General features: G+C 47.0%; 1 protein-coding gene across 1 annotated transcript in view; it reads right to left on the bottom strand.

Moving 5' to 3' along the window:
- LACE1 (lactation elevated 1) overlaps positions 1-10574 on the bottom strand; it is a gene marked incomplete at its 3' end in the record, with an annotated part of 156454 nt that extends 145880 nt beyond the window's left edge. Inside the window, exons 1-2 of the mRNA XM_015422611.1 lie at positions 10370-10574; positions 6719-6942 (exon numbers count right to left, since the gene is read on the bottom strand). Coding sequence (XP_015278097.1) covers positions 6719-6942; positions 10370-10472 — 327 coding nt within the window. The remainder of the gene's footprint in view (positions 1-6718; positions 6943-10369) is intronic.
- Between the last annotated feature and the right edge of the window lie 10058 nt (positions 10575-20632).

Raw genomic sequence — 20632 nt, 5'->3', positions numbered from 1 at the left:
AGAGATGGGGAGGAGGGGAGGCAGGAAGGCAGGAAGGCAAATAGGGAGAGAGGAGTGGAAGGATTAGTGGGAAGGAGGGGAGAGCTGGAAATAAGGCAAACTGAAAGAAGGCAACACTGAACCTATGATAAAATATGGTGTTTGGCATTTTGGGAAATGAGCTCCTTTGCCAACAAACTTTCCCCAATACAAAGCAGCACAAATCTAAAACCACACACTGTTGTGAAAAAAGGGGATGGCTCTCTCGGCCAGGCCTGATCAGGCTGCCTTGCTTAGTTTGTCAGTATCTCTCTTCCTCAGTAACCTCCTCCTCCTCCACTCCCCACCCGCCTGCTTACTCACCGGCAGCCAACAGAAGGGGGGGAGGCTCTGATCTCATGAGAGCAAATCCCAGTTGTCGCGGGATTTTTCAAATTCTTAAACCCCGTCTAGCCTGATCTCCTCAGATCTCAGAAGTTTAGCAGGGCTGATCCTGCTTAGTGTTTGGATGGGAGACTACTAAGGAAATCCAGGGTTTCTACGCAGAAGCAGGCAATGGCAAACTGCTGGGCACTCGCACGAGGGGGCGGGGTGGCAGCAGACCGGTTCCCTCCTCCCTCCCTCCCTGAGGAGAAGCTGCCAGGCGTGGTGGAGCCTGAGCAGGGGTGAGAAAGCAGCTGGCGTGGTCTGAGCTCCCTGTCTTTAGGGCGTCCATTCTTCTCCCCCCACACACACTGAGACAGCTCACTCACCCCCCAGGGAGGGTCTGGCTGAGAGGAAAGGAGCTGTGGCTCCTGGGAAACCGGATGCCCAGGAGGAAGGAGCTAGAGCCTAAGGTTGGGCAACGAGGTCTTCTTGAGAGGCCAGGCTGGTGGGTAGTAAGGATTCCCTCCCCTCCTTGGTTTGTAGTGTACGTGCCTCAGAGCTTGGTAGATGCGAGCACGCTTCTCTTTCTCTCCTTCAAGGGCTCACCATTTCCCACAGACTCATCCCCCCCCCCCTTTCCGTCTGTAGAGGCAGGACCCTTCGTACACAATCCAACTTGGCTTTTGTTTTGCTTCTCCTCCCTTCTTCTCCTCCTCTGCCTCTCCCCCTTGGAAATCACACTCGCAGCGAACAGACGAGAGTGGGGCGGGCGAGGGCACAGAGCCTGGTCAATCCTCGCTCGCCTTTCTCTCCCCCCTCCCCCGCCTCCCACACAACGTATGCAGAGAGCGAGCGAAGGCAGGCGGGCGGAAGCGTGAGGAGCCCTTCTTATTTCCCCTCCTTCTAGCTCTTCTTCCCTGGCAGTGAAGAAGCTGCTGCTGCTGCGGGCTCCAAACTGCCAGACTCCAGGCAGGCGGAAATGTGGCTGAACCCAACTTTGTGCCCCGATAATAAAGTTGAGGCGCTGTCGAGAAGGAAGGGCAGAGCCGATTTTTTTCTTCAGGGCGGTTTTGGAGGAAGCAGATGGAAAGGAGGGGGAAGGAATCAGCTTTATTGTCCTCCAGGCCCGGCTGGCAGCGCTGAACGGCCCACCCTGTCTTGCTGCGCCCCTGTAGCTACCCATTCACTCGCGCGGTGTGGAGAACGGACCCATGCCTAACATGCCGTGGGAACTGCGGGTAGAGCAGAAAGTGCTGGCAAAAAGCGGAGGAAGCCCTGGCAGGAGCCGCCAAGCGGCTATCAGGCAGGCAGGGTGGCTGGAGGAGCTCCCCCTCTCACCTCACTGAGGCAGCCAAGCACCCCCCCTCCCTGCAGGAGCCGGCTTGCTCGAGGTTCCTGCAGCCGCGGGGAACTCGAGCAAGCCAAAGGTTTAAAGCGCTTCCCCTCCCGGAGCCAGGCTCCCCGCAGGCGGGCGAGGAATGACGGCGGAGGGGGTGGGGAGGGGAGGGGTGCCCCGGGCTCACTGGCGGAGAGCCCTACCCCCCCCAGCAGGAAAAGACCCCTGGGGGCAAGCCTGTGTTGCCAGAGGCGCTGCCTTTTACGATCCTTATTAACGATCCTTATTTTATGATCCTTATTTTACGATCCTTATTAATTAGTAACGATCCTTCCTGATGCTAATCAGGGACGTCTCCCACCTTTTGTTTTCCCTGGCCAGGACCATTAGTGGTCAGATAATCCATTCAACTAGCCACCAGCACCTGGCTTCTATTGTTAAATCCAGACCCTGCCTCTCTGGAAGCTCATTGGGCACATCTAGGCCTTGCCCATCCTGAGGCCACACACCCCTGGGACTCATCATTGGTCTAGGAAATCTATTGTTCTCACCTGAGACCAGCCCCCAGGACCAGCCATTGGTCTGCATTGTCTTCCATAGGGTATATCCCAGCGTAAACATGGCCTCAGCCTGTGTGTTTTCTGCCATAACTCGAAATGGCAGTCCACCCCTAAAATCTCTGAGTTTAGGCCACAATCCATGGACCTCTGCACATCTGGACCAGGTTGTATAACCCCTCTATAAACTATCAATCACCTCTGCTTCCTTAGTTCTATAAATGTGTGTGTGGTTGTGTATTGTTTGAATGATATATATTCCCCAGTAAAGAGACATTATATTTTACTGAATCCAGTCTCTGTGTCTGTTCAGATACTTACAGCAAAGGTGGGACATCGGGATACATTGGTGAGAACCCTAATTTGTCTATTGCCAATCAATAATCATAACTTCCCCTAAACGAATTAATAATTCAAGGCAATTTGGCTAACACCTGCAGATGACACAAAATTCTTCAGGATGATAAAATGCCAAGCAGACTGTGAAGAATCTCTCCAACTGGAGAGACTGAGTAAGAAACTCATTGGAAGAACCCCACCACCACCACCAAAATCCTAATTACATTTACAGATTAAAATTGTATAGGTCAAAACTAACTGTAAAAAAATCTTTATGTCATACAAGAAAACCATTTAAAAATGTCTTAACAGTGTTAACAGCAACCTAGGGTTGTCAGCTCTGGGTTGATAAATACCTGGAGATATGAAGGGTCAAGCCTGTGGAAAGACCTCAGTACAGTCTACCCTCCAAAGTAGCCATTTTCTGCAGGGGAACTGATCTCTAGTCTGGAGATCAGTTGTCATTCAGGCCCCACCTGGAGGTTGGCAAGCCTAAAGCAAACCCAGATTATGGCTGAAGGTGGTGTTAGGGAAGTAAGGAGAATGTATATGAAAGGATCTGAGAAGAGGAAATGCATGATCCTGTGGGTCATTGTCATAGTCTCCTTTACAATGAACAGCTGTTAAGATAAATAAATATAAACAGAATACTTCCGACGCTTTGGTCTACTTCCCATTCATAGGCAATATACTGGCTTTATTCTAGTATTATACTGTTAGGTAAAGGCAAAGGTTTCCCTTGCTCGAAAGCCAGTCGAATCCAATTATAGGGATGCAGTGCTCATCTCCGTTTCCAAGCTGTCTGAAGATGTTTCTGTGGTCATGTGGCTGGCATGACTAGACGCCAAGGCGCACAGAACACTGTTACCTTCCCACCGAAGCGGTACATATTTACCTACTTGCAATTTCTTGCTTTCGAACTGCTAGGTTGGCAGGAGATGGGACTAGAGATGGGAGCTCACTCTGTCATGCGGCACTTGGGTCTCGAACTGCTGAACTACCGACCTTCTGGTCTGCAGTTCAGCATCTTAACCACTTGAGCCACCACAGCCCCCATTATACTGTTACCAAGTTATGATGTTTGACTACAGATCCAGATGGGTAGCCGTGTTAGTCTGTCTGTAGCAGCAGAAAAGAGAAAGGGGCCCGTAGCACATTGAAGACTAACAAGATTTGTGGTTAGGTATGAGCTTTCATGAGTTGCGTCTAAAGAAGTGAGCGGTGACTCACAAAAGCTAATGCCCTACCATAAATTTTGTTAGTCTTTAAGGTTGACAAATTACTCTCAACTGTATGCCCGACCACTTGCAGCCTTGATCCATGCCTGTCATGGCTAATTAAAGCCAGCTGCAATGGACTACGAGGTATCCTAAGGGAAATCATCAACAAGTCCCTCTCTGAGGGGCTGTTCCCTAGGGCACTCAAGGAGGCAGTGGTATGCCCTCTCTTTAAAAAAAACACATGCCTGGATCCAGCCGAATTGGCTAATTACTGGCCAGTTTCCAATCTGCCCTATTTGGGCAAAATAACTGAGAGGAGAGGGTGGTGGCAGTTCAGTTGCAGGATTTGTTGGATGACACCTCTGCATTAGAACACTTCCAGTCCTGCTTCCAGCCAGGCCATGGGACAGAGACGGCACTGGTCGACCTCATGGATGAGCTCTTCCATCAGGCCTTCAATTAGTGAGATGCACTTAACAAACTGAGGCCCTGGCCCCAATACTAATACCACCATTGACAGCCTGTGCTTCGCTGATATGACCCAGACTAAGATGTCAACCGACTGTACGCTTATGCTGATGCTGCTAACGCCTTGCCATCATTACATGATCTGCACTAGCACTTTATGTAGTGTTTTTCTACATATATTTATTTTATTCAATTATCTCTTTGATCTTTTAATGAAATTCTATGTAAGCCACCCTGAGCCTGCTGTGGCATGGAGGGTGGGATATAAATAAAATAAATAAACAAACAAATAAATAAGGTGCTACTGGACTCTTTCTCTTTTCTACTGTTTGACTACAGGTGAGCCAACTACATGAATACATGAAGCTGAACCAGACCATTGGGCTATATCAAGGTTAATACTGTCTATTCTGGCTGACTGTGGCCCTCCAGGGTCTTGGCCAGATGTCTTTTGCATCGTCCGTTACCTGACCCTTTTAGCCTGAAATGCCATTGAGTGAGCCTTCAGCATGTAAAGCACACGCACTACCACTTAGCCATGGCCCTTCTATTAAAAACTGTAAAATACATCTAGTGTACAGACTAATGCAGATAGTGTCAGAACTCCTAAAATGAAGGAAACACTATCTGGTATTTCAACCCCTTTAGAACAACGTGTATTATCATCTCTCTGGCCCAGTATCCTATCTCTTACTATGAAGAACTGCTACTGAGATAATAGAGCTCAAGATTATTATGCATAAATATCTAATATCTCAAAGTAAAATGCTCTCAAGTAACAAAGATGAAACTCAGTTTTGGACAGCTGATGAAAGCCAGTGTTGGGCTAAATAGAACACTGGTCTGATGTAATTCTAGACAACAACTTATAACCTTTGACTGTCTATAACTTTGTTAAATGTACTTAATCTCATTACTTTTTCCAATATTCCTATATATCATTGTTTTTTGGTTTTCCTCAGGGCTATTTTTGGGCAGGAACGCACAGGAACGGAGTTCCGGCTGGCTCCTGAGTTGGCCACACCCAGCAGGAACTCATTAGCATAATAGGCCACACCCAACAGCAGAAACTCATTCGGATTGGCTACATTAGGGGTGTGTGGCCTAACATGCAAAGGAGTTCCTGCTGGTTGGTGGGCCATGTGGTTGGTGGGCCATGTGGTCCCTTGGTGGTTGGTGGGCCATGTGGAAAAGCATTAAACTGCCCCCCCGTGCCTCCCCCAGCCTGTCTAAAGGCTGGCTTGTCCGGGCGCCCCGCAGTCGCGGGGCGCCCAGACAAGCCAAGGGAAGGCTGCCTTCCCTTCCCTTCAAGGGGTGGCTTGCCCGGGCTCCCTGCAGCTGCGGTGCGCCTGGGCAAGCAAAGGTAGGCATGGGGTGTGGCCTAATATGCTAATGAGCTGTGTTGTTGGGTGTGGCCTAATATGCTAATTGGTTTCTGCTGTTGGGTGTGGCCTATTATTCTAATGAGTTCCTGCTGGGCTTTTTCTACAAAAAAAGCCCTGGTTTTCCTACCTGTTCGTGTATACTACTGGTTAATTGCAAGTAATGAATATTGTTTTCCATTGGATCCTTGGTGTTTGCCTCTCTAGCTCAGAACGATCCACCCTGGTGGCAGTTCTCCAGAAATCTCAGGTACCAAATGCTATTTGAGCAAGAGCTATGGAATGGAATAATCCATTTTCCATAACCCAGTACTGTTTACAGTCTGACTCTGCCATCTTCTGGCAAAATGTTCATTGTAGGGCCAAACTACTGCCTTGCCACTATTAAAGCAGAAATAATCCGATTATTCTAGTGGTGAATCTGTCTATCCTTGGCATAAAGAAATGAGTGCCACAGTAATTTTGTTGAGCACTTATAAACTAAGCAGAGACAATAGAATCCACTCACTGACAAGAAAACGGGCTTTAAAAAAGCAGAATAACTTTTGTAAAGCAGGAGGATTTCTTATATCTTGTCAATCCTCAGTTTGTATTGGAGCTTTAATATAGAGCATATAGAGTAGAGCTCCCATAAAAGCAAAGGATCTCCTTTTACTTTGCTTACATGTTTCTGCTGACCTTGTGAAGCTTCACCTATTGAAATCAGTGGAAGAAATTTTCTTATAGCTGTGCTCAATCAGAGCACTCAGAGAAATCTGGATCAAGGACCTTGACTATTATTAATACCTACGTAAGTAATCTAATTTTTAAAACTAATTTTATTTGGAAATAAACCTCAAACATGTTGCTGATTCAGTCTGCCAAAGGACATTGATAGTTTTGGAAATGAGACACCATGGTTTAAAAGCCAAGCTCATTCTTATTACTCAGCTTACTTAACCAATTTCTTAACTATTTCTTAAAAACTATTCTTAAATAGTATAGCACAGTGGTCATGAGTCAGAAAAGAAACCTAACCTGGACATTAAAGAAATACAATGATGCCTAATAATAATGATAATAGAGCCTTACCTTTGATAAGAGATGTTTTGAACTGATATTGTAGCCTTTAAGGTTTTCATGTAGCTTTTGTAGGCACTGTATGACTTTTCGTTGTTGTTTGTCATTCTTCAGGTCCTCTGTTTTGACTAGAAACTCATAATGTTCTAAAGGTCCATTGCAAACCAACAATGCTTTAGAATTAGCATCTGCTAGTGTGCTACTGGTTGCTTTCTCAGCTGCCTGAACTGCATAAGCTGTAAAATATGAATTATGTTTCCATCAGTCTGAAAAACTGCCATGTTTTATTTTTATTTATTTTTAATTTTATATTTACATTTATATCCCGCTCTACCCCGAAGGCTCAGAGCGGCTAACCGGGGCACAAAGTGCCAAGTTAAACAATAGCATATAATTTTAAAACAATAAATTATAATAAAATATAAACAATATACAGTAAATTTCAAGCAAGAAGGGAAGATCTTAACCTCGCATAGCTACCAACGATCTTATCCTCAGAGCAGTGTCCAGCACCACGCTCCACCCTTGGGGGCCAGGCAATCAGATGTTAAATCGCTAGGGCATAGGGCGTACAGATGGAATAGTGGTGGCGGCGGCTCCTATCCAAAGGCCTGGTGGAAGAGCTCTGTCTTGCAGGCCCTTGCAGGCCCATAGTATCAACAACAACAATAGCACTACATTTGTTGGAGTAGATTTCCCTACTATAAACCTTGTTTCCTAGGGCCAATTTAGATATTACTTTCTGCCTGTTGATTAAAAGCAGCGATGCAATGCAGGCAACAAGCACAAGTTGTGACCCACCAATCCAAAGGTAGCCCATTAGATGCTCCATAAAGCTTCTTTTCTTGCTTCTTATGTAAGACTACAAAAACACTTGTCAGATTCTGGCATTCCATAATAGAAAGCTGGTGGACTGTGCTTGGGTTGATGGGTCACAGCTTATACACTATGGCCTTGTTTATATTGATACATTCAATATTGGTATTTGCATTTAAATGTTACTTTGCATCACAGGATTTTCTGCATGGGGAAGATATTTTTGGTGGCAACCACATAGAAAAACCATAAATTAGCTGTAATTTATACTATGAGAATGAGCTGCGGTGGCTCAAGTGGCTAAGACGCTGAACTGCAGGCTGTGGAAGGTCAGTAGTTCAGCAGTTTGAGACCTGAGTTGCCGCATGACGGAGTGAGCTCCCGTCTCTAGTCGCAGCTCCTGCCAACCTAGCAGTTCGAAAGCAAGGAATTGCAAGTAGATAAATAGGTACCATTTCGGCGGGAAGGTAACAGCGTTCTATGCGCCTTGGTGTTTATTCAGGCCAGCCACATGACCACGGAAACGTCTTCGGACAGCGCTGGCTCTTCGGCTTTGAAACAGAGATGAGCACCGCAACCCTAGAGTTGGATTCGACTGGCTTTCAAGCAAGGGAACCTTTACCTTTACCTTTATACTATGAGAAATAATAGTTACTCCATAACTTTCCTCCACAGCTTTTTCTCCACTTAATACTTCTACTATTAAGAAAGCCTACATGAATTTTAACTTAAATCATCATCTAGTCTTCAGTTAATAATGTAAATAACTGTTGTATTTTAAATCTGTAAGTATATTCCCCTCTTGCTCATCTTCTTACCTCTCCTTAGCCTCAAATGATCTTACTAAACTTTTGGTTTTTCTTATTTTTGTAGTATAGCTACAGAAGTGAAACTAATAGAACTGTAATTTTCCAAGTTCATATTTCTAGTACCTTCTTCCTGCTCACCTTCAATATCTCACAACTCAAGTTTTTAATATCTATGATGTCATATATTCCATGACAATTTACTATTTATCTTTTAAAAACCCACAAAAAAGAAAGAAAGATCAAGCTAATAACTTCAAACATTTCCATTTGGATAATTCAGGTAAATACCCTGTCACTTAACTTTTATACTATATACCCAAACCTACTTACCTACTTTAAATAAGAATATGAAAATGTGCATAATTGCTCAGAAGTGTAAATATAATCTTTTTACTTGTAAAGCTTCTAATTTAAAAGGTTATATTAACAATAAGAATGTAAGCTTTGTTAATAACAACTGAACTGATTAACATTTATTAAAATATTTTTGATTGCCAAGTGAAGATTTATTACTTTGCATCAATCCATCATTAATCCAGTCATGTGGTTTATGGGGGCTTTTTTGAGAAAAAAATATGAAGCCTTGTTTCAGAAGACTGGGATTCACAAATATACTGTAAAAATATTCATCCATATTTGTGACAAAAAATTATTCCATTAGCATAGATAGTTGAAAGCAAATCTCTAATTTCTTTAGCTTGCTTCCATATGGGGGGGGCACCCAGGAGCAGAGCTTAAGATCTATGTAACAGCAATGGTCTTGTGTCTTGGGTACTATCTGGATCTGGCCACTCTTTTTCTCAAAGCATACTGGATGAGACAACATTAGACTAATCTGCTATGAACACACTTATTTTCTTGAGAAGCCAAGGCAACAATGATAGTTAGTTAGGACTGACCAAAGAGCCAGTTCAGTGTAGTAGTTAGTTTTGGACTATGATCTGGGAGACCTGGGTTTGAATGCCCACTCTTCCATGAAAGCTTGCTTGGTGATCTTACCACAATTGTTGTGAGGGCAAGAGAATGAATGTAAGCGGCTTTGGGTCCACGGAGAACAGTGGGGTACAAATGAAATAAACATATTTAAACACAATAAAGTGGCACTTCTTCATGTCATTTGGCTTTGAAGAACCTATAACATGTTGGCTGAGCAATCTACACCATGGATGATCTGATGATAAGATTCTTTAATCATCAATACATCAAAAAGGAGCTGCAGAGAGGAAGTCTGGTAGAAGAAGAATCTGAACAATCCTGGGCAACTCCCAATGCAAGATCAGCTGAAGAGCTGCCTTACAAGGAATTTATACAATTTAGTCCATAGCTAGCTGTCAAATGTTTTGACAGTTCATCAGACCACACCAGTAGGCATTCATATTGTGAGAACAGCTGCTCTAACCGTCATTGTTTTCATAACAGGCTAATCTTTATATGGTTTTAAGGTCCATCTTACCAGGATTGGAAGCATGGAGCAGCTAGATGCCTGGAGTGAAACCTCCGTCAGCAAATACACAAATTGATCACAGGAGGTTTGATTTCCTGTACTGTGAACGCCAGCCCAGGAAATCTTGTTACAAGAAGTCTGCTAGTCCTTAAAATACCATAAGGCTCTTTTTAAAAACTTTTGTTATAACAAGTTAACACAGTTACTTCCTCTGGAATTTAAAATGAACAGGTGCCCTCTTTAATTAAACAAACTACTCTTAAACGTCGTTATCTCGATAAAAACAACTTGGACTTCCCCTTAAAGGCCTCAAGCGAGCAATCTCCACAATTCCGCAAAGGTCCCTTATGTTACCTAGTGATGTCGTCCAAAGTGGGATCACCAACACATTTGATTATCTAGCGAACTGCAGGAATCACTTGTGGAAAATGCAGGGGCTTTACCACGCTGGGCCGGAATGAAGGGGCTAGCGACTGGGAACCGCAGTAATGCCTGTGCTTGACCAGGCAAAGGTGAGACATCACAGCGCAATCGCTGCGCTAACCCCTCCACCCCGAAGGCCCACTGGCCAATGCCGCCCCAAGAGTCACTGACCTTTCCGCGGGGCGGCGGTCTCAGACCACCCGAAGACAACGTGTCGAGCTGCTGCCCGCAGAAAGCAGCGCCCAGTAACCAAGGGCGACAGGGGCGGCGCCATCTTGCCAAAGCTGCTTCCCCGCCCCGAACTGTGCTGAAAAGAAACAGTCACCGCAAGGATGGCCACCACTTTGACCACGCTGAGTCCTGTCACCTTCGCACCGAACCCCTTATTCCTCTCAGAAAGACTACGAGATCCAGAATGCAACGCGCTGAACCAGACTGCTGATAGAAGGGTACCGGATACAACTGCATGCTGGGAAGTGGGGTTTTCGTACCATAGCGAGCCGAACCAGAGGAGGGAGGGCTCAAGTGTGGCAAATGTGCATCTCATGTGGACACATTATACAAGGCGTACAGGTTGCTTGATAGCACTTTTAAAAAATATATCATCAGTATCGTCAATACATTCACTTATTTCACGTCAAAGAACTGCATCCTCTTCTGTACCTCACTACGTTCCAAACCGACATCACAGACTTTCAAGTACTCACCTGGTATCTCCATTTAAAAGGATCAGGTAGTACATGGTGTGAAAGCCTACCTGACTCCTGAGAGCCAGCACCAGTCAGAGAAGAAAATATTAGCCATGATAGACAAAAGGTCTGACTCAGAATTCCTATGTTCAGCAAATCGGCTTTAGGGCTGCAATCTCACACATGCTTATTTGGGACCAGGAGAGGAATGGGGCCACCAGCAGTGATCCCTCTAAGCTGAATTAGTGTGAGCTAGCTCACAGTTTTTTAGCCTCTGGCTCACAAGTTTTCGTCTTAGCTCAGGAAGGAGGGCTGCAGAGCAAACTAATTTATGCAGCAGCCAAATTGCTCACTCACAACTTTAATGCCAGTAGCTCACAAAGTAGGATTTTTGCTCACAAGACTCCACAGCTTAGAGGGAGCATTGGCCACCAGTGATCTTGAATAAGTTTTTCAACCTTACTGATACGTGCCAGAGTACTAGGGTTGTCAACCTGCAGGTGGGGACTGGAGTTCTCCCAGAATCGATCCCCAGAGTGCACCAATCAGTTCCTTTGAAGAAAAAATGGCTGCATTGAAGGGAGGCATTATACCCCACTGAGGCCCTCCCTGCCCCAAAGTCCACCCTCTCCAGGAATTTCCCAAGCCAGAACTGGCAACCCTAGTGACACGGCATGGAGTTTTAAGGAGAAAGTCAGGTTCAGTTCCTAGGGTTACCAATTGTGGGTTGGGAAATTCCTGGAGATTTGGGGGTGGACCCTGGGGAAGGCAGGGTTTGGGCAAGGGAGGTGAAAAGTACTGGGTTCGCTGCATGGAGAACTCGGACGATGACATGCGGTTGCACACGTTTATTGTACTTAACACAAGACTAACTAAAACGGCCCTGCGAGGTCAACTATATACACACCCACCCAGCACAGCCTTAGTCCATTGGAGGGTTTGAATTTCCCGCCAGAGTGGCTATTGGTTGCGGCTGGGGGGAACTAGGATCCTACGTTCCTATTGTCCAAGGGAGCAAAGCTCCAGTCTTTGCCACAGACCCCTAGTGGAGGTCCGCGTACATAACAGGAGGGACCCTAATGAAATATAAAGCCATAGAGTTCACACTGCAAAGCAGCCAAGGGCATATGGAGAGAAGTTGTTATTCCAGGAGATCCCCAGGCCTCACCTGGAGGTTTGCAACCTTATGTTCCACTGAGCCACAGCCCATACACTATTTTTGTTGTTTAGTCGCACAGTCGAGTCTGACTCTTTGCGACCCCATGGACCAGATCACGCCAGGCCCTCCTGTCTTCCGCCGTCCCCTGAAGTTTGCTCAATTTCATGTTCGTTGCATCTGTGACTGTCTAACCATCTCATCCTTTGCTGTCCCCTTCTTCTTTTACCTTCAATCTTTCCCAGGATCAGGGTCTTCTCCAGTGAGTGCTCCCTTCTCATTTGGTGGCCAAAGTATTTGAGCTTCAGTTTCATTATCTGGCCTTCCAGGGAACAGTCAGGGTTAATTTCTTTTAGGATTGACTGATTTGATCTCCTTGCAGTCCAAGGGACTTTCAAGAGTCTTCTCCAGCACTATAGTTCAAAAGAATCTATTCTTCGGCGCTTGGCCTTCCTTATAGTCCAACTCTCGCAGCCATACATGACTACTGGGAATACCATTGCTTTGACCATGCGGACTTTTGTTGGCAGGGTGATGTCTCTACTTTTTATCATGCCGTTTAGGTTCGCCATCGCTTTCCTCCCAAGGAGCAGGCGTCTTTTAATTTCATGGCTGCTGTCACAGTCTGCGGTAATCTGGGCTCCCAGGAACGTGAACTCTGTCACTACTTCCATGACTTCCATGTCACTGCATCACACTGGCTGCTCATATTTACCTTTCGGTCCATCCTCACCCCAAGATCTTGTTCACAAACACTGCTACTCAGAAGTGTACCCCCCATCCAGTATGCGTGTTCCTCATTTTTGTTACCCAGATGTAGAACTCCCCAACAGGAGTTGCAGCTATAGTTTTTCTGTCTCACACACTTTTACATGGTGTGCATTTCTTATGTCTCATGCTCAGCCTGAATAGGGTGGTGACAATCCCACTGGAAATGTGCTGGCTGAGATGCCATTTGGGACAAGATGGTAAGGTCATATATGTCTGTGAATGTCACTGAGCATACCTTACAAAATAGTAGAGTTTGACCTGTTTGCCCTATTGTTAGATATGAGACTCAGGTAGCAGGTGAACAGTGATAACAGCTTTATTCAACTAAGTCAGAAGAAATCAAGAACAAGACAAAAACATAGAGCATTCCGGGCTTGGGAGGCCACGCCCACATGTCAGCTAACAACCAATAACTATTTACAGATAAAGTCCAATCAGAGTGCTTCCCTCCAGAATACTACGCAGCTCTGATTGGTCTATTTACAATCCTGTTTGAGTCCAAAGATTAACATGGTTTTCAATACATAACACCTATGTAGAGAACCAAAGGGAATTGTTGGCATTAATGGGACATACAGTGTTAGAAGATGAGCATGTGAATAAGCCTGAGATGATGTAGTTGATGTTGTTAGGTCCAGTGATTGTGTTGTCTGGGTGTATGTAGCAGCAAAGTTGGCATCTGGGTTTATTGCAAGCTCTGGTCCCAGTGTCCATGTTCAAATTAGATGTTGCATTATTGCGGGTGAGGAGTTGTTTGAGATTGGGGGGCTGTCTGTGCACAAGAAAAGGTTTGCCTCCCAGTACTTGTGAAAGAGAACTATCATAATCCAGTAAAGGTTGTCAGTTGCTGATAATGCGTTGAACTGTTTTGAGTTGAGAGCTGTATGTGACCACTGTATGTATTCTGTTATTGTCTCTTTGGGGCCTGTCTTGCAACAGATTTTCTCTGAGTATCATTCTGGCTTTGTTAATCTGTTTCTTGACTTCATCAAGTAGATACTTTAGTTCTAACAAAATTTGTTGTAGATCCCTCAGATTAGAATCTCTGTCTGTAGGATTGGAGCAGATGCAGCTGTTGCGTATAGGCTGGCTGTGTACAATGGATTGTTTGTTTAGGATGGTGTCAGCAAGCTGCCAATATGTCTTTTCCATGCATATGAGATGTGTCCATTCCCCCCCCTCCTTCCCTGGACTGGCTTAGACTCTTGTGCACATGTTCCCCCTCACCCTCATGCGTTCATCTTCAACTGCATTCCTTTCCATGTACGCTAGCAGTGCTTTGAAGGAACCTTATCTGCCAAGGCTACAGGTGGTTCGCATTCGGAGGCTTTTTGCTTAGTCTATAATGAACAGTAGTGTGAGAATAGAATAATTGTTTAATCAGCTACAACCGTTGCTTTCTCAGGGTTTGGGCGTGCGATGAGTCCTCAGGGCGGGCGCGGGAACCATATCTATTGGTCCATGTTATTTTAAACTCGCTTTATTATACCTGTCTCAAGCACCTTGTGTTATTCTAAAAAGAGAATCTGTTCTAAGTACTTCATGGCTTCAATAAAATAAAACCTTCTTGCAAGAGTGTATTTCATTGCTTGCTGTGAGTCTGACATACTGTTCAGAATCACTCTTTCTCCATCCTGAAGCCTCTATCAACCCCGATATGAGTGGAGGTGAGGGTAAACCTGACCTGGAGAAATCTCCACATGGATCCGAGCCTGGGGACTCAGATCACGGGGAAGAAACCCCGGAGACCTCGGCGTCGGTGCCGGTGACAGCCGCCTTTCCGCTGTACACCCCAAGCAGAGGGGCCATCCCGAAATGTGGTCGAGCGTTCTTAACACCGCGTGGAGCCCCCTATCGCCCCGGACCCCGGGGACCCAACCGCCAGAGCTGGAGCCAATTTGATGCGGCTACTACCAGAGAAACCTACTCCCATCTGGGAGCTGGCTTGCGGGAGTGCCTGTATGAGCCAGGGTGGGGAGACTCGGGCTTGGCGGCCCTGGGAGTTGGCTTCGATGAGCCAGCCGCCCCATCCTGGTTAAGGACAGGAAAAGGAGCAAAGAGAGCCGAAACCCCATGGAGGAGAGGGTAATGAGCAGAATCGAGACAACTGACCGCAACGTCTGACAACTCCAACAGACGGTGGAAGAGATAATGACCACTTTACCCGACATGGTCATGCGAACCTTCGAGGAGATGTAGGAGCGTTTGCAACCACTGGATGAAGCCGGGGCCGCCGGGCAGCGGGACCAAGTTCGGCAACCACCAGATCGGGGCGAGCCAGCTCACCCCGGGGTACCGGATGGTCAACCGCCACGACCTGCATCCCGACCAAGAGATGTACCCGCCCCTGAGCCGAGACCCCTGGTGAACCCTCGCCCCAAAGATCTCATCGAGGCTACGTTCGATGGAAACCCCGAGGAGCTGGCATACTTCGTGGTGAGAGTCTGAAAGTTCCTCGACCGCTCGGGGTACCTGTTCCTGGATGACAGCAGCCAGATCGATGTAGTCGCGGCAAGACTACGAGGAGCAGCGGCCACTTGGTATGTGAGTCTGCATAATCTGGGGGGCCCTGAACTCCGGGACATGCATGCGTTCATGTGGGCCCTCCGAACCCAGTTCAAAGATGTGAACGCGGGCCCGTGGGCGCACGTGTACTTGTGCACCTTAAAGCAAGGAAGGAAGACGGTTAGAGAATATGCGGCCGAGTTCAAACTCCATGCAGCTAAACTTCAAGACTGGCCGGAGCACATTCTGGCCGAGATGTTCCGGGTGGGCCTGAATCCGGAGATCCGCAAGACGGTGCTGAGATCAGTGGACCCCGTCTCCCTGCTAGCGTGGATCCAGGAAGCAGAGAGTGCAGAAAACCGACTGCAAACACTCTGCCTGGATCTAGCAGTGGGGGGGAGCATCTCCTAACCCCCCTCCGAAACCCAAGCTGACGCAACCCAAGAGCAACGGATGTGGCAAGGGCTGTGCCTGAAGTGTGGGGAACGGGGTCACTTCGTGGCGGATTGTGGCCAGAAGACCCAGCGGGAGAAACCAGCGGTGACCAAGAACCGACTATCGACCCCAGGGAAGAAAGCGACAGCAAAGCCCAAGTTCGCGAAAGCACTCCAAGCTTCGCCCGAAGAAGATGAGGGAGATTCCAGCGAGGACGACCAGGAGCTGGCGGGAAACAAGCAGGTCCTGCCGTAGAGGGCACGCAACGGCAGGACCCTCCCTTGGAGGCGCCAAAAGTGGTGAGCGAACCCCCCTCCCTTTTCTTCGTGACTGTGTCGTTAATGAACCAAGCCCGGGGCATCCATGTGCGGGTAAAAGCGCTCATTGACTCTGGGTGCAGGAGAGACTTAATTAGCCCGTCAGTAGCTTCCTCGGGTCGCTCCCGAGGGCGCCTTTTATCTAAAACAATAAAAAACTATAAATCTGAAGAACCTGGCTAGGGGTTTCATCCGGCCGGCTTCCTCCCCCTTTGCGGCACCTGTGTTATTCCGGAAAAAAAGGATGGGGGATTGAGACTGTGCACGAATTATAGGGGTCTGAATGCTGTGTTAGCTACTAATGCATACCCGATGCCCCTGATTAAAGACTTACTTGCAGAGGCGGCAAAGGGGAAAATATTTTCCAAACTTGATCTCAGAGACGCTTATTTCAGGGTGCGCATCAAGGAAGGCGATGAAGCGAAAACCACCTTCAACACTCCCTTGGGGAAGTTCGAGTACCTTGTGATGCCGTTCGGCCTTTAAGGGGCCCCGGGGGTCTTCATGAATTTAATCAGTGAGGTGTTGCATAAACATCTGTTCAAGGGGGTGCTTGTTTACTTGGATGACATTTTAATTTATTCCCCCAATCTACCCTCCCACATGAAGTTGGTGAGAGACGATCTAACAACGTTGCACAAGCACAAACTGTTTGCTAAACTTTCCAAGTGCGAATTCCATAAAACACACATTGACTTTTTGGGTTATTGCATCTCGGGAACTGGCCTCGAGATGGACCCGGGGAAGGTACGGGATGTATTGGGGTGGGAGGCCCCGAGGACAAGGAGGCAACTAAAAAGCTTCCTCAGATTCGCCAATTTTTACAGAACATTTCTACCGAACTTTGCCCAGATTTGCCTTCCCCTGAAGGACCTATTGAAAACAAAAGGAAAAGGGCTGGATGCCACTAAACCCAGTGCACCCCTGAACTGGTCACCCGAATGCCATGAGGCGTTCCTGCGCTTAAAAGCCTTGTTCACTTCAGAGCCAGTCTTAGCCCATCCCGATGAAAACAAAAAATTCATTGTGCAAACAGATGCTTCCGACGTGACAAGGGGGGGGCAATACTCCAAGAAGGGGAGGATGGGTTGCTACACCCACTAGCATATGTTTCTAAGAAATTTAACGACTCTGAAAGACATTGGTCCGTGTGGGGGAAGGAGGCGGGGGCTATCAAACTTGCGTTGTCAACTTGGAGGCACTGGCTGGAGGGTGCCAGGGTGCCATTTGAAGTGTGGACTGATCATAAAAACCTGGAAACATTGAAAAACCCCAGGTGCCTTAACGCCACGCAGTTGCGGTGGGCTGATTTCTTTTCCAAATTCCAGTTCACCCTTCACCATTTTCCGGGCTCTGTTAACTTGCTAGCCGATGGGTTGTCTCGCCTTCCCCATCATGCGAGTCAACGTGATGTCATCTTGGACTCAGTTTTCACTCCCGCCCAACTGGGGGGAGCGGTCACCACACATAGCCAAGCAGCCAAACTCCCCGCTTCTTCCCCATCAACCTCTCTTGCCCCTCCCACGTCCCCTGGGTAAAGCGTTTCCAGGTGGAGCTATCGGAGGACGAGAAATCATGGCTGGGGGGGGGGTGGAAGTTTGCCAATCAGGGGACAACGGTTGCTGGTACAAGGACGGTAAGCTGTACGTACCAGCTACTATTCGAAAAGAAGTGATGCTCTCGGTTCATGGGTCGAAATTAGCAGGGCATTCTGGCTTTGTAAAGTCCTTGCAACTATTACAGTGACAATTCTGGTGGCCGCACATGCGCAAAATTCTGGTGGCCGCTCATGTAAAAACTTGCCAAATCTGCGTAATGAGCAAACCGGGGGGGGGGGAAGCCACCCGGCCTGCTGCAGCCTCTGCCCACGCCTACTGGGCCCTGGGAGGTGATCTCCATGGATTTTATAACTGATCTACCACCTAGCAAGAATAAGACTGTGATTTGGGTAGTTGTTGATTTGTTTTCTAAACAAGCACACTTTATCCCATTTCCATCGGTCCCGACGGCTAAAGCTTTAGCCAAAGCGTTTTTCTCACACATTGTACGTCTCCACATGCTGCCGACCAAGGTGGTCTCTGACAGGGGGACCCAATTTGTTTCCAGATTTTGGAAGGAACTGATGAGTATTATGGGGGTGGAAAGGGGGTTGAGCAGCACCTATCATCCGGAGACCGACGGTCAAACGGAACGGGTCAACCAAACTTTGGAGCAATATCTCCGTTGCTTTACTAACTATCAACACGATGATTGGTGTGATCTCTTGCCGCTAGCTGAATACTGTTATAATAACACCAGTCATACCTCCATTGGGATGTCTCCATTTAAAGTCATTTATGGATATGACAGTCCTCCCATGCCTTTTTTGGTGGGGAAACAAATAGTGGGAACTGGGGATGCTGGTTCATGGTGTAAGACTCTGCAAGAGGCTTGGCCCTTGCTCTGTAAAACGTTGGATGCAGCCAAGGCTGTCTATAAGAAACAGGCCGATAGGGGTAGGGTGGAAGGTTGGGCTCTAGGGCCTGGAGATTTGGTGTATGTGTCTACTAAGAACATTAAACTGTTGCATCCCAGCCGTAAACTGGGTTGGAAATACATTGGACCTTTCAAAGTACGCAAAGTCATCAATGAGGTGGCTGCTGATGTTGAACTGCCTAAAAACTTGAGATCCATACATTCTTTGTTTCATTTCAGCCTTCTGAAGAAAGACAATGGGTCTTACCAGTGGCGAGAGGATCGCTCCCCTCCTCCCCCTCTCTTGGTGGAGGGGGAATCCCATTTCGAGATTTCAAGGATCCTGGACTCTAAGCTGAAACATGGCAAATTGTATTACTTGATTGAATGGAAAGACTTTGGGCCCCAGCACCTCGAATGGGTGGAAGTAGGGGATATTCGGGCCCCTAACATGTTCAGAAAGTTTCATAGGGAGTTCCTGGGAAAACCGGGAGGTCTCCCGCCCTGACCGGAAGGTGGGTGCTAAATGTGTTTTCAAGGGGGCAGTATGTCAGCAAGCTGCCAATATGTCTTTTCCATGCATATGAGATGTGTCCATTTCCCCCCCCTCTCTCTCCTTCCCTGGACTGGCTTAGACTCTTGTGCGCATGTTCCCCCTCACCCTCATGCATTCATCTTCAACTCCATTCCTTTCCATGTATGCTAGCAGTGCTTTGAAGGAACCTTATCTGCCAAGGCTACAGGTGGTTCGCGTTTGGAGGCTTTTTGCTTAGTCTATAATGAACAGTAGTGTGAGAATAGAATAATTGTTTAATCAGCTACAACCGTTGCTTTCTCAGGGTTTGGGCGTGCGATGAGTCCTCAGGTCGGGCGCGGGAACCATATCTATTGGTCCATGTTATTTTAAACTCACTTTATTATACTTGTCTCAAGCACCTTGTGTTATTCTGAACAGAGAATCTGTTCTAAGTACTTCATGGCTTCAATAAAACAAAACCTTCTTGCAAGAGTGTATTTCATTGTTTGCTGTGAGTCTGACAGATGGTAGCTGGAAGCATGTATTTTTTAATATATTTATTAGTTGAATTTATACCCCACCCTCCCCGCCAAGGCAGGCTCAAGGCGGCTTTCAAAAATAAAATATAAATAGACAATTGTAACATAGATAAGAGCAATTTAAAACAATCCATAATCATAAAGTGCTAGTTAAATAAATATAATTAATTAAAAGATGGCAGTATAGTCATCGATATAGTCTACAATCTGCAATGTTTCACAGCTCCTTGATCGTTATATGCAGCAGGCGCTGGCAATAGAAACCAGGTAACGGGCTCTAATAATGTTAATGATGCTATAGTTGGTGATACTGGTGGTGGTGAGAGCTCCTTAACCAAAGGCCTGGCGGAAGAGCTCCATCTTGCAGGCCCTGCAGAACTGCATCAAGTCCTACAGGGCCCTGATCTCCTCTGGGAGCTCATTCCACCAGTATGGAGCCACCACTGAGAAGGCTCTGGCCCTGGTTGTGGCCAGTCTGATTTCTTTCGGGCCCGGGAGGGTCCGTTGGTTTTGAGACCCTGAACGCACTGCTTGCTGGGGTACATATGAGGAAAGGCGGTCCCTCAGGGATGTCGGTCCCTGTCCATATAGGGCTTTAAAGTAAGTACCAGCACCTTGAAGCGAATTTGAAATGCTATCAGCAGCCAGTGCAATGTCTTCAGCACAGGCTGGATATGCTCCCACATAGGGAGGCCCATCAACAGTCTGGCTGCTGCATTCTGCACTAGCTGCGGCATGTCACTACCGGCATGTCATTTTGCTGCCATCGGGATAAAGCATCTGCATCCAGTAGTAGACCTACATTTTTGGGACCCTGAAGCTTGAACTGTTATCTTCTCAACCAGCAACAATAGGGCAACAATCCAACAAGGACCAAAGAGCCTTGCTGCCCTTGCAAGGACCTCAAGGCCCAAATGGTGAACTGGATGGTGGGGTGGAGCCCTTGAAAATGGGCCATACAGTGAGCCCCTTCCCACCAGCAACGAGGTCTGGGTAACTGTTGTTATCTTCTTCAATTTAGAGCATATTTAATTTAAGTAGAGCATATTTA

Source organism: Gekko japonicus, unplaced genomic scaffold (genome assembly GCF_001447785.1).
Source record: "Gekko japonicus isolate JY-2015 unplaced genomic scaffold, Gekko_japonicus_V1.1 scaffold1807, whole genome shotgun sequence".
Lineage (NCBI taxonomy): Eukaryota > Metazoa > Chordata > Lepidosauria > Squamata > Gekkonidae > Gekko > Gekko japonicus.
Note: the sequence above shows the minus strand (reverse complement) of the source record. Positions and strands in the feature narration are given on the sequence as shown.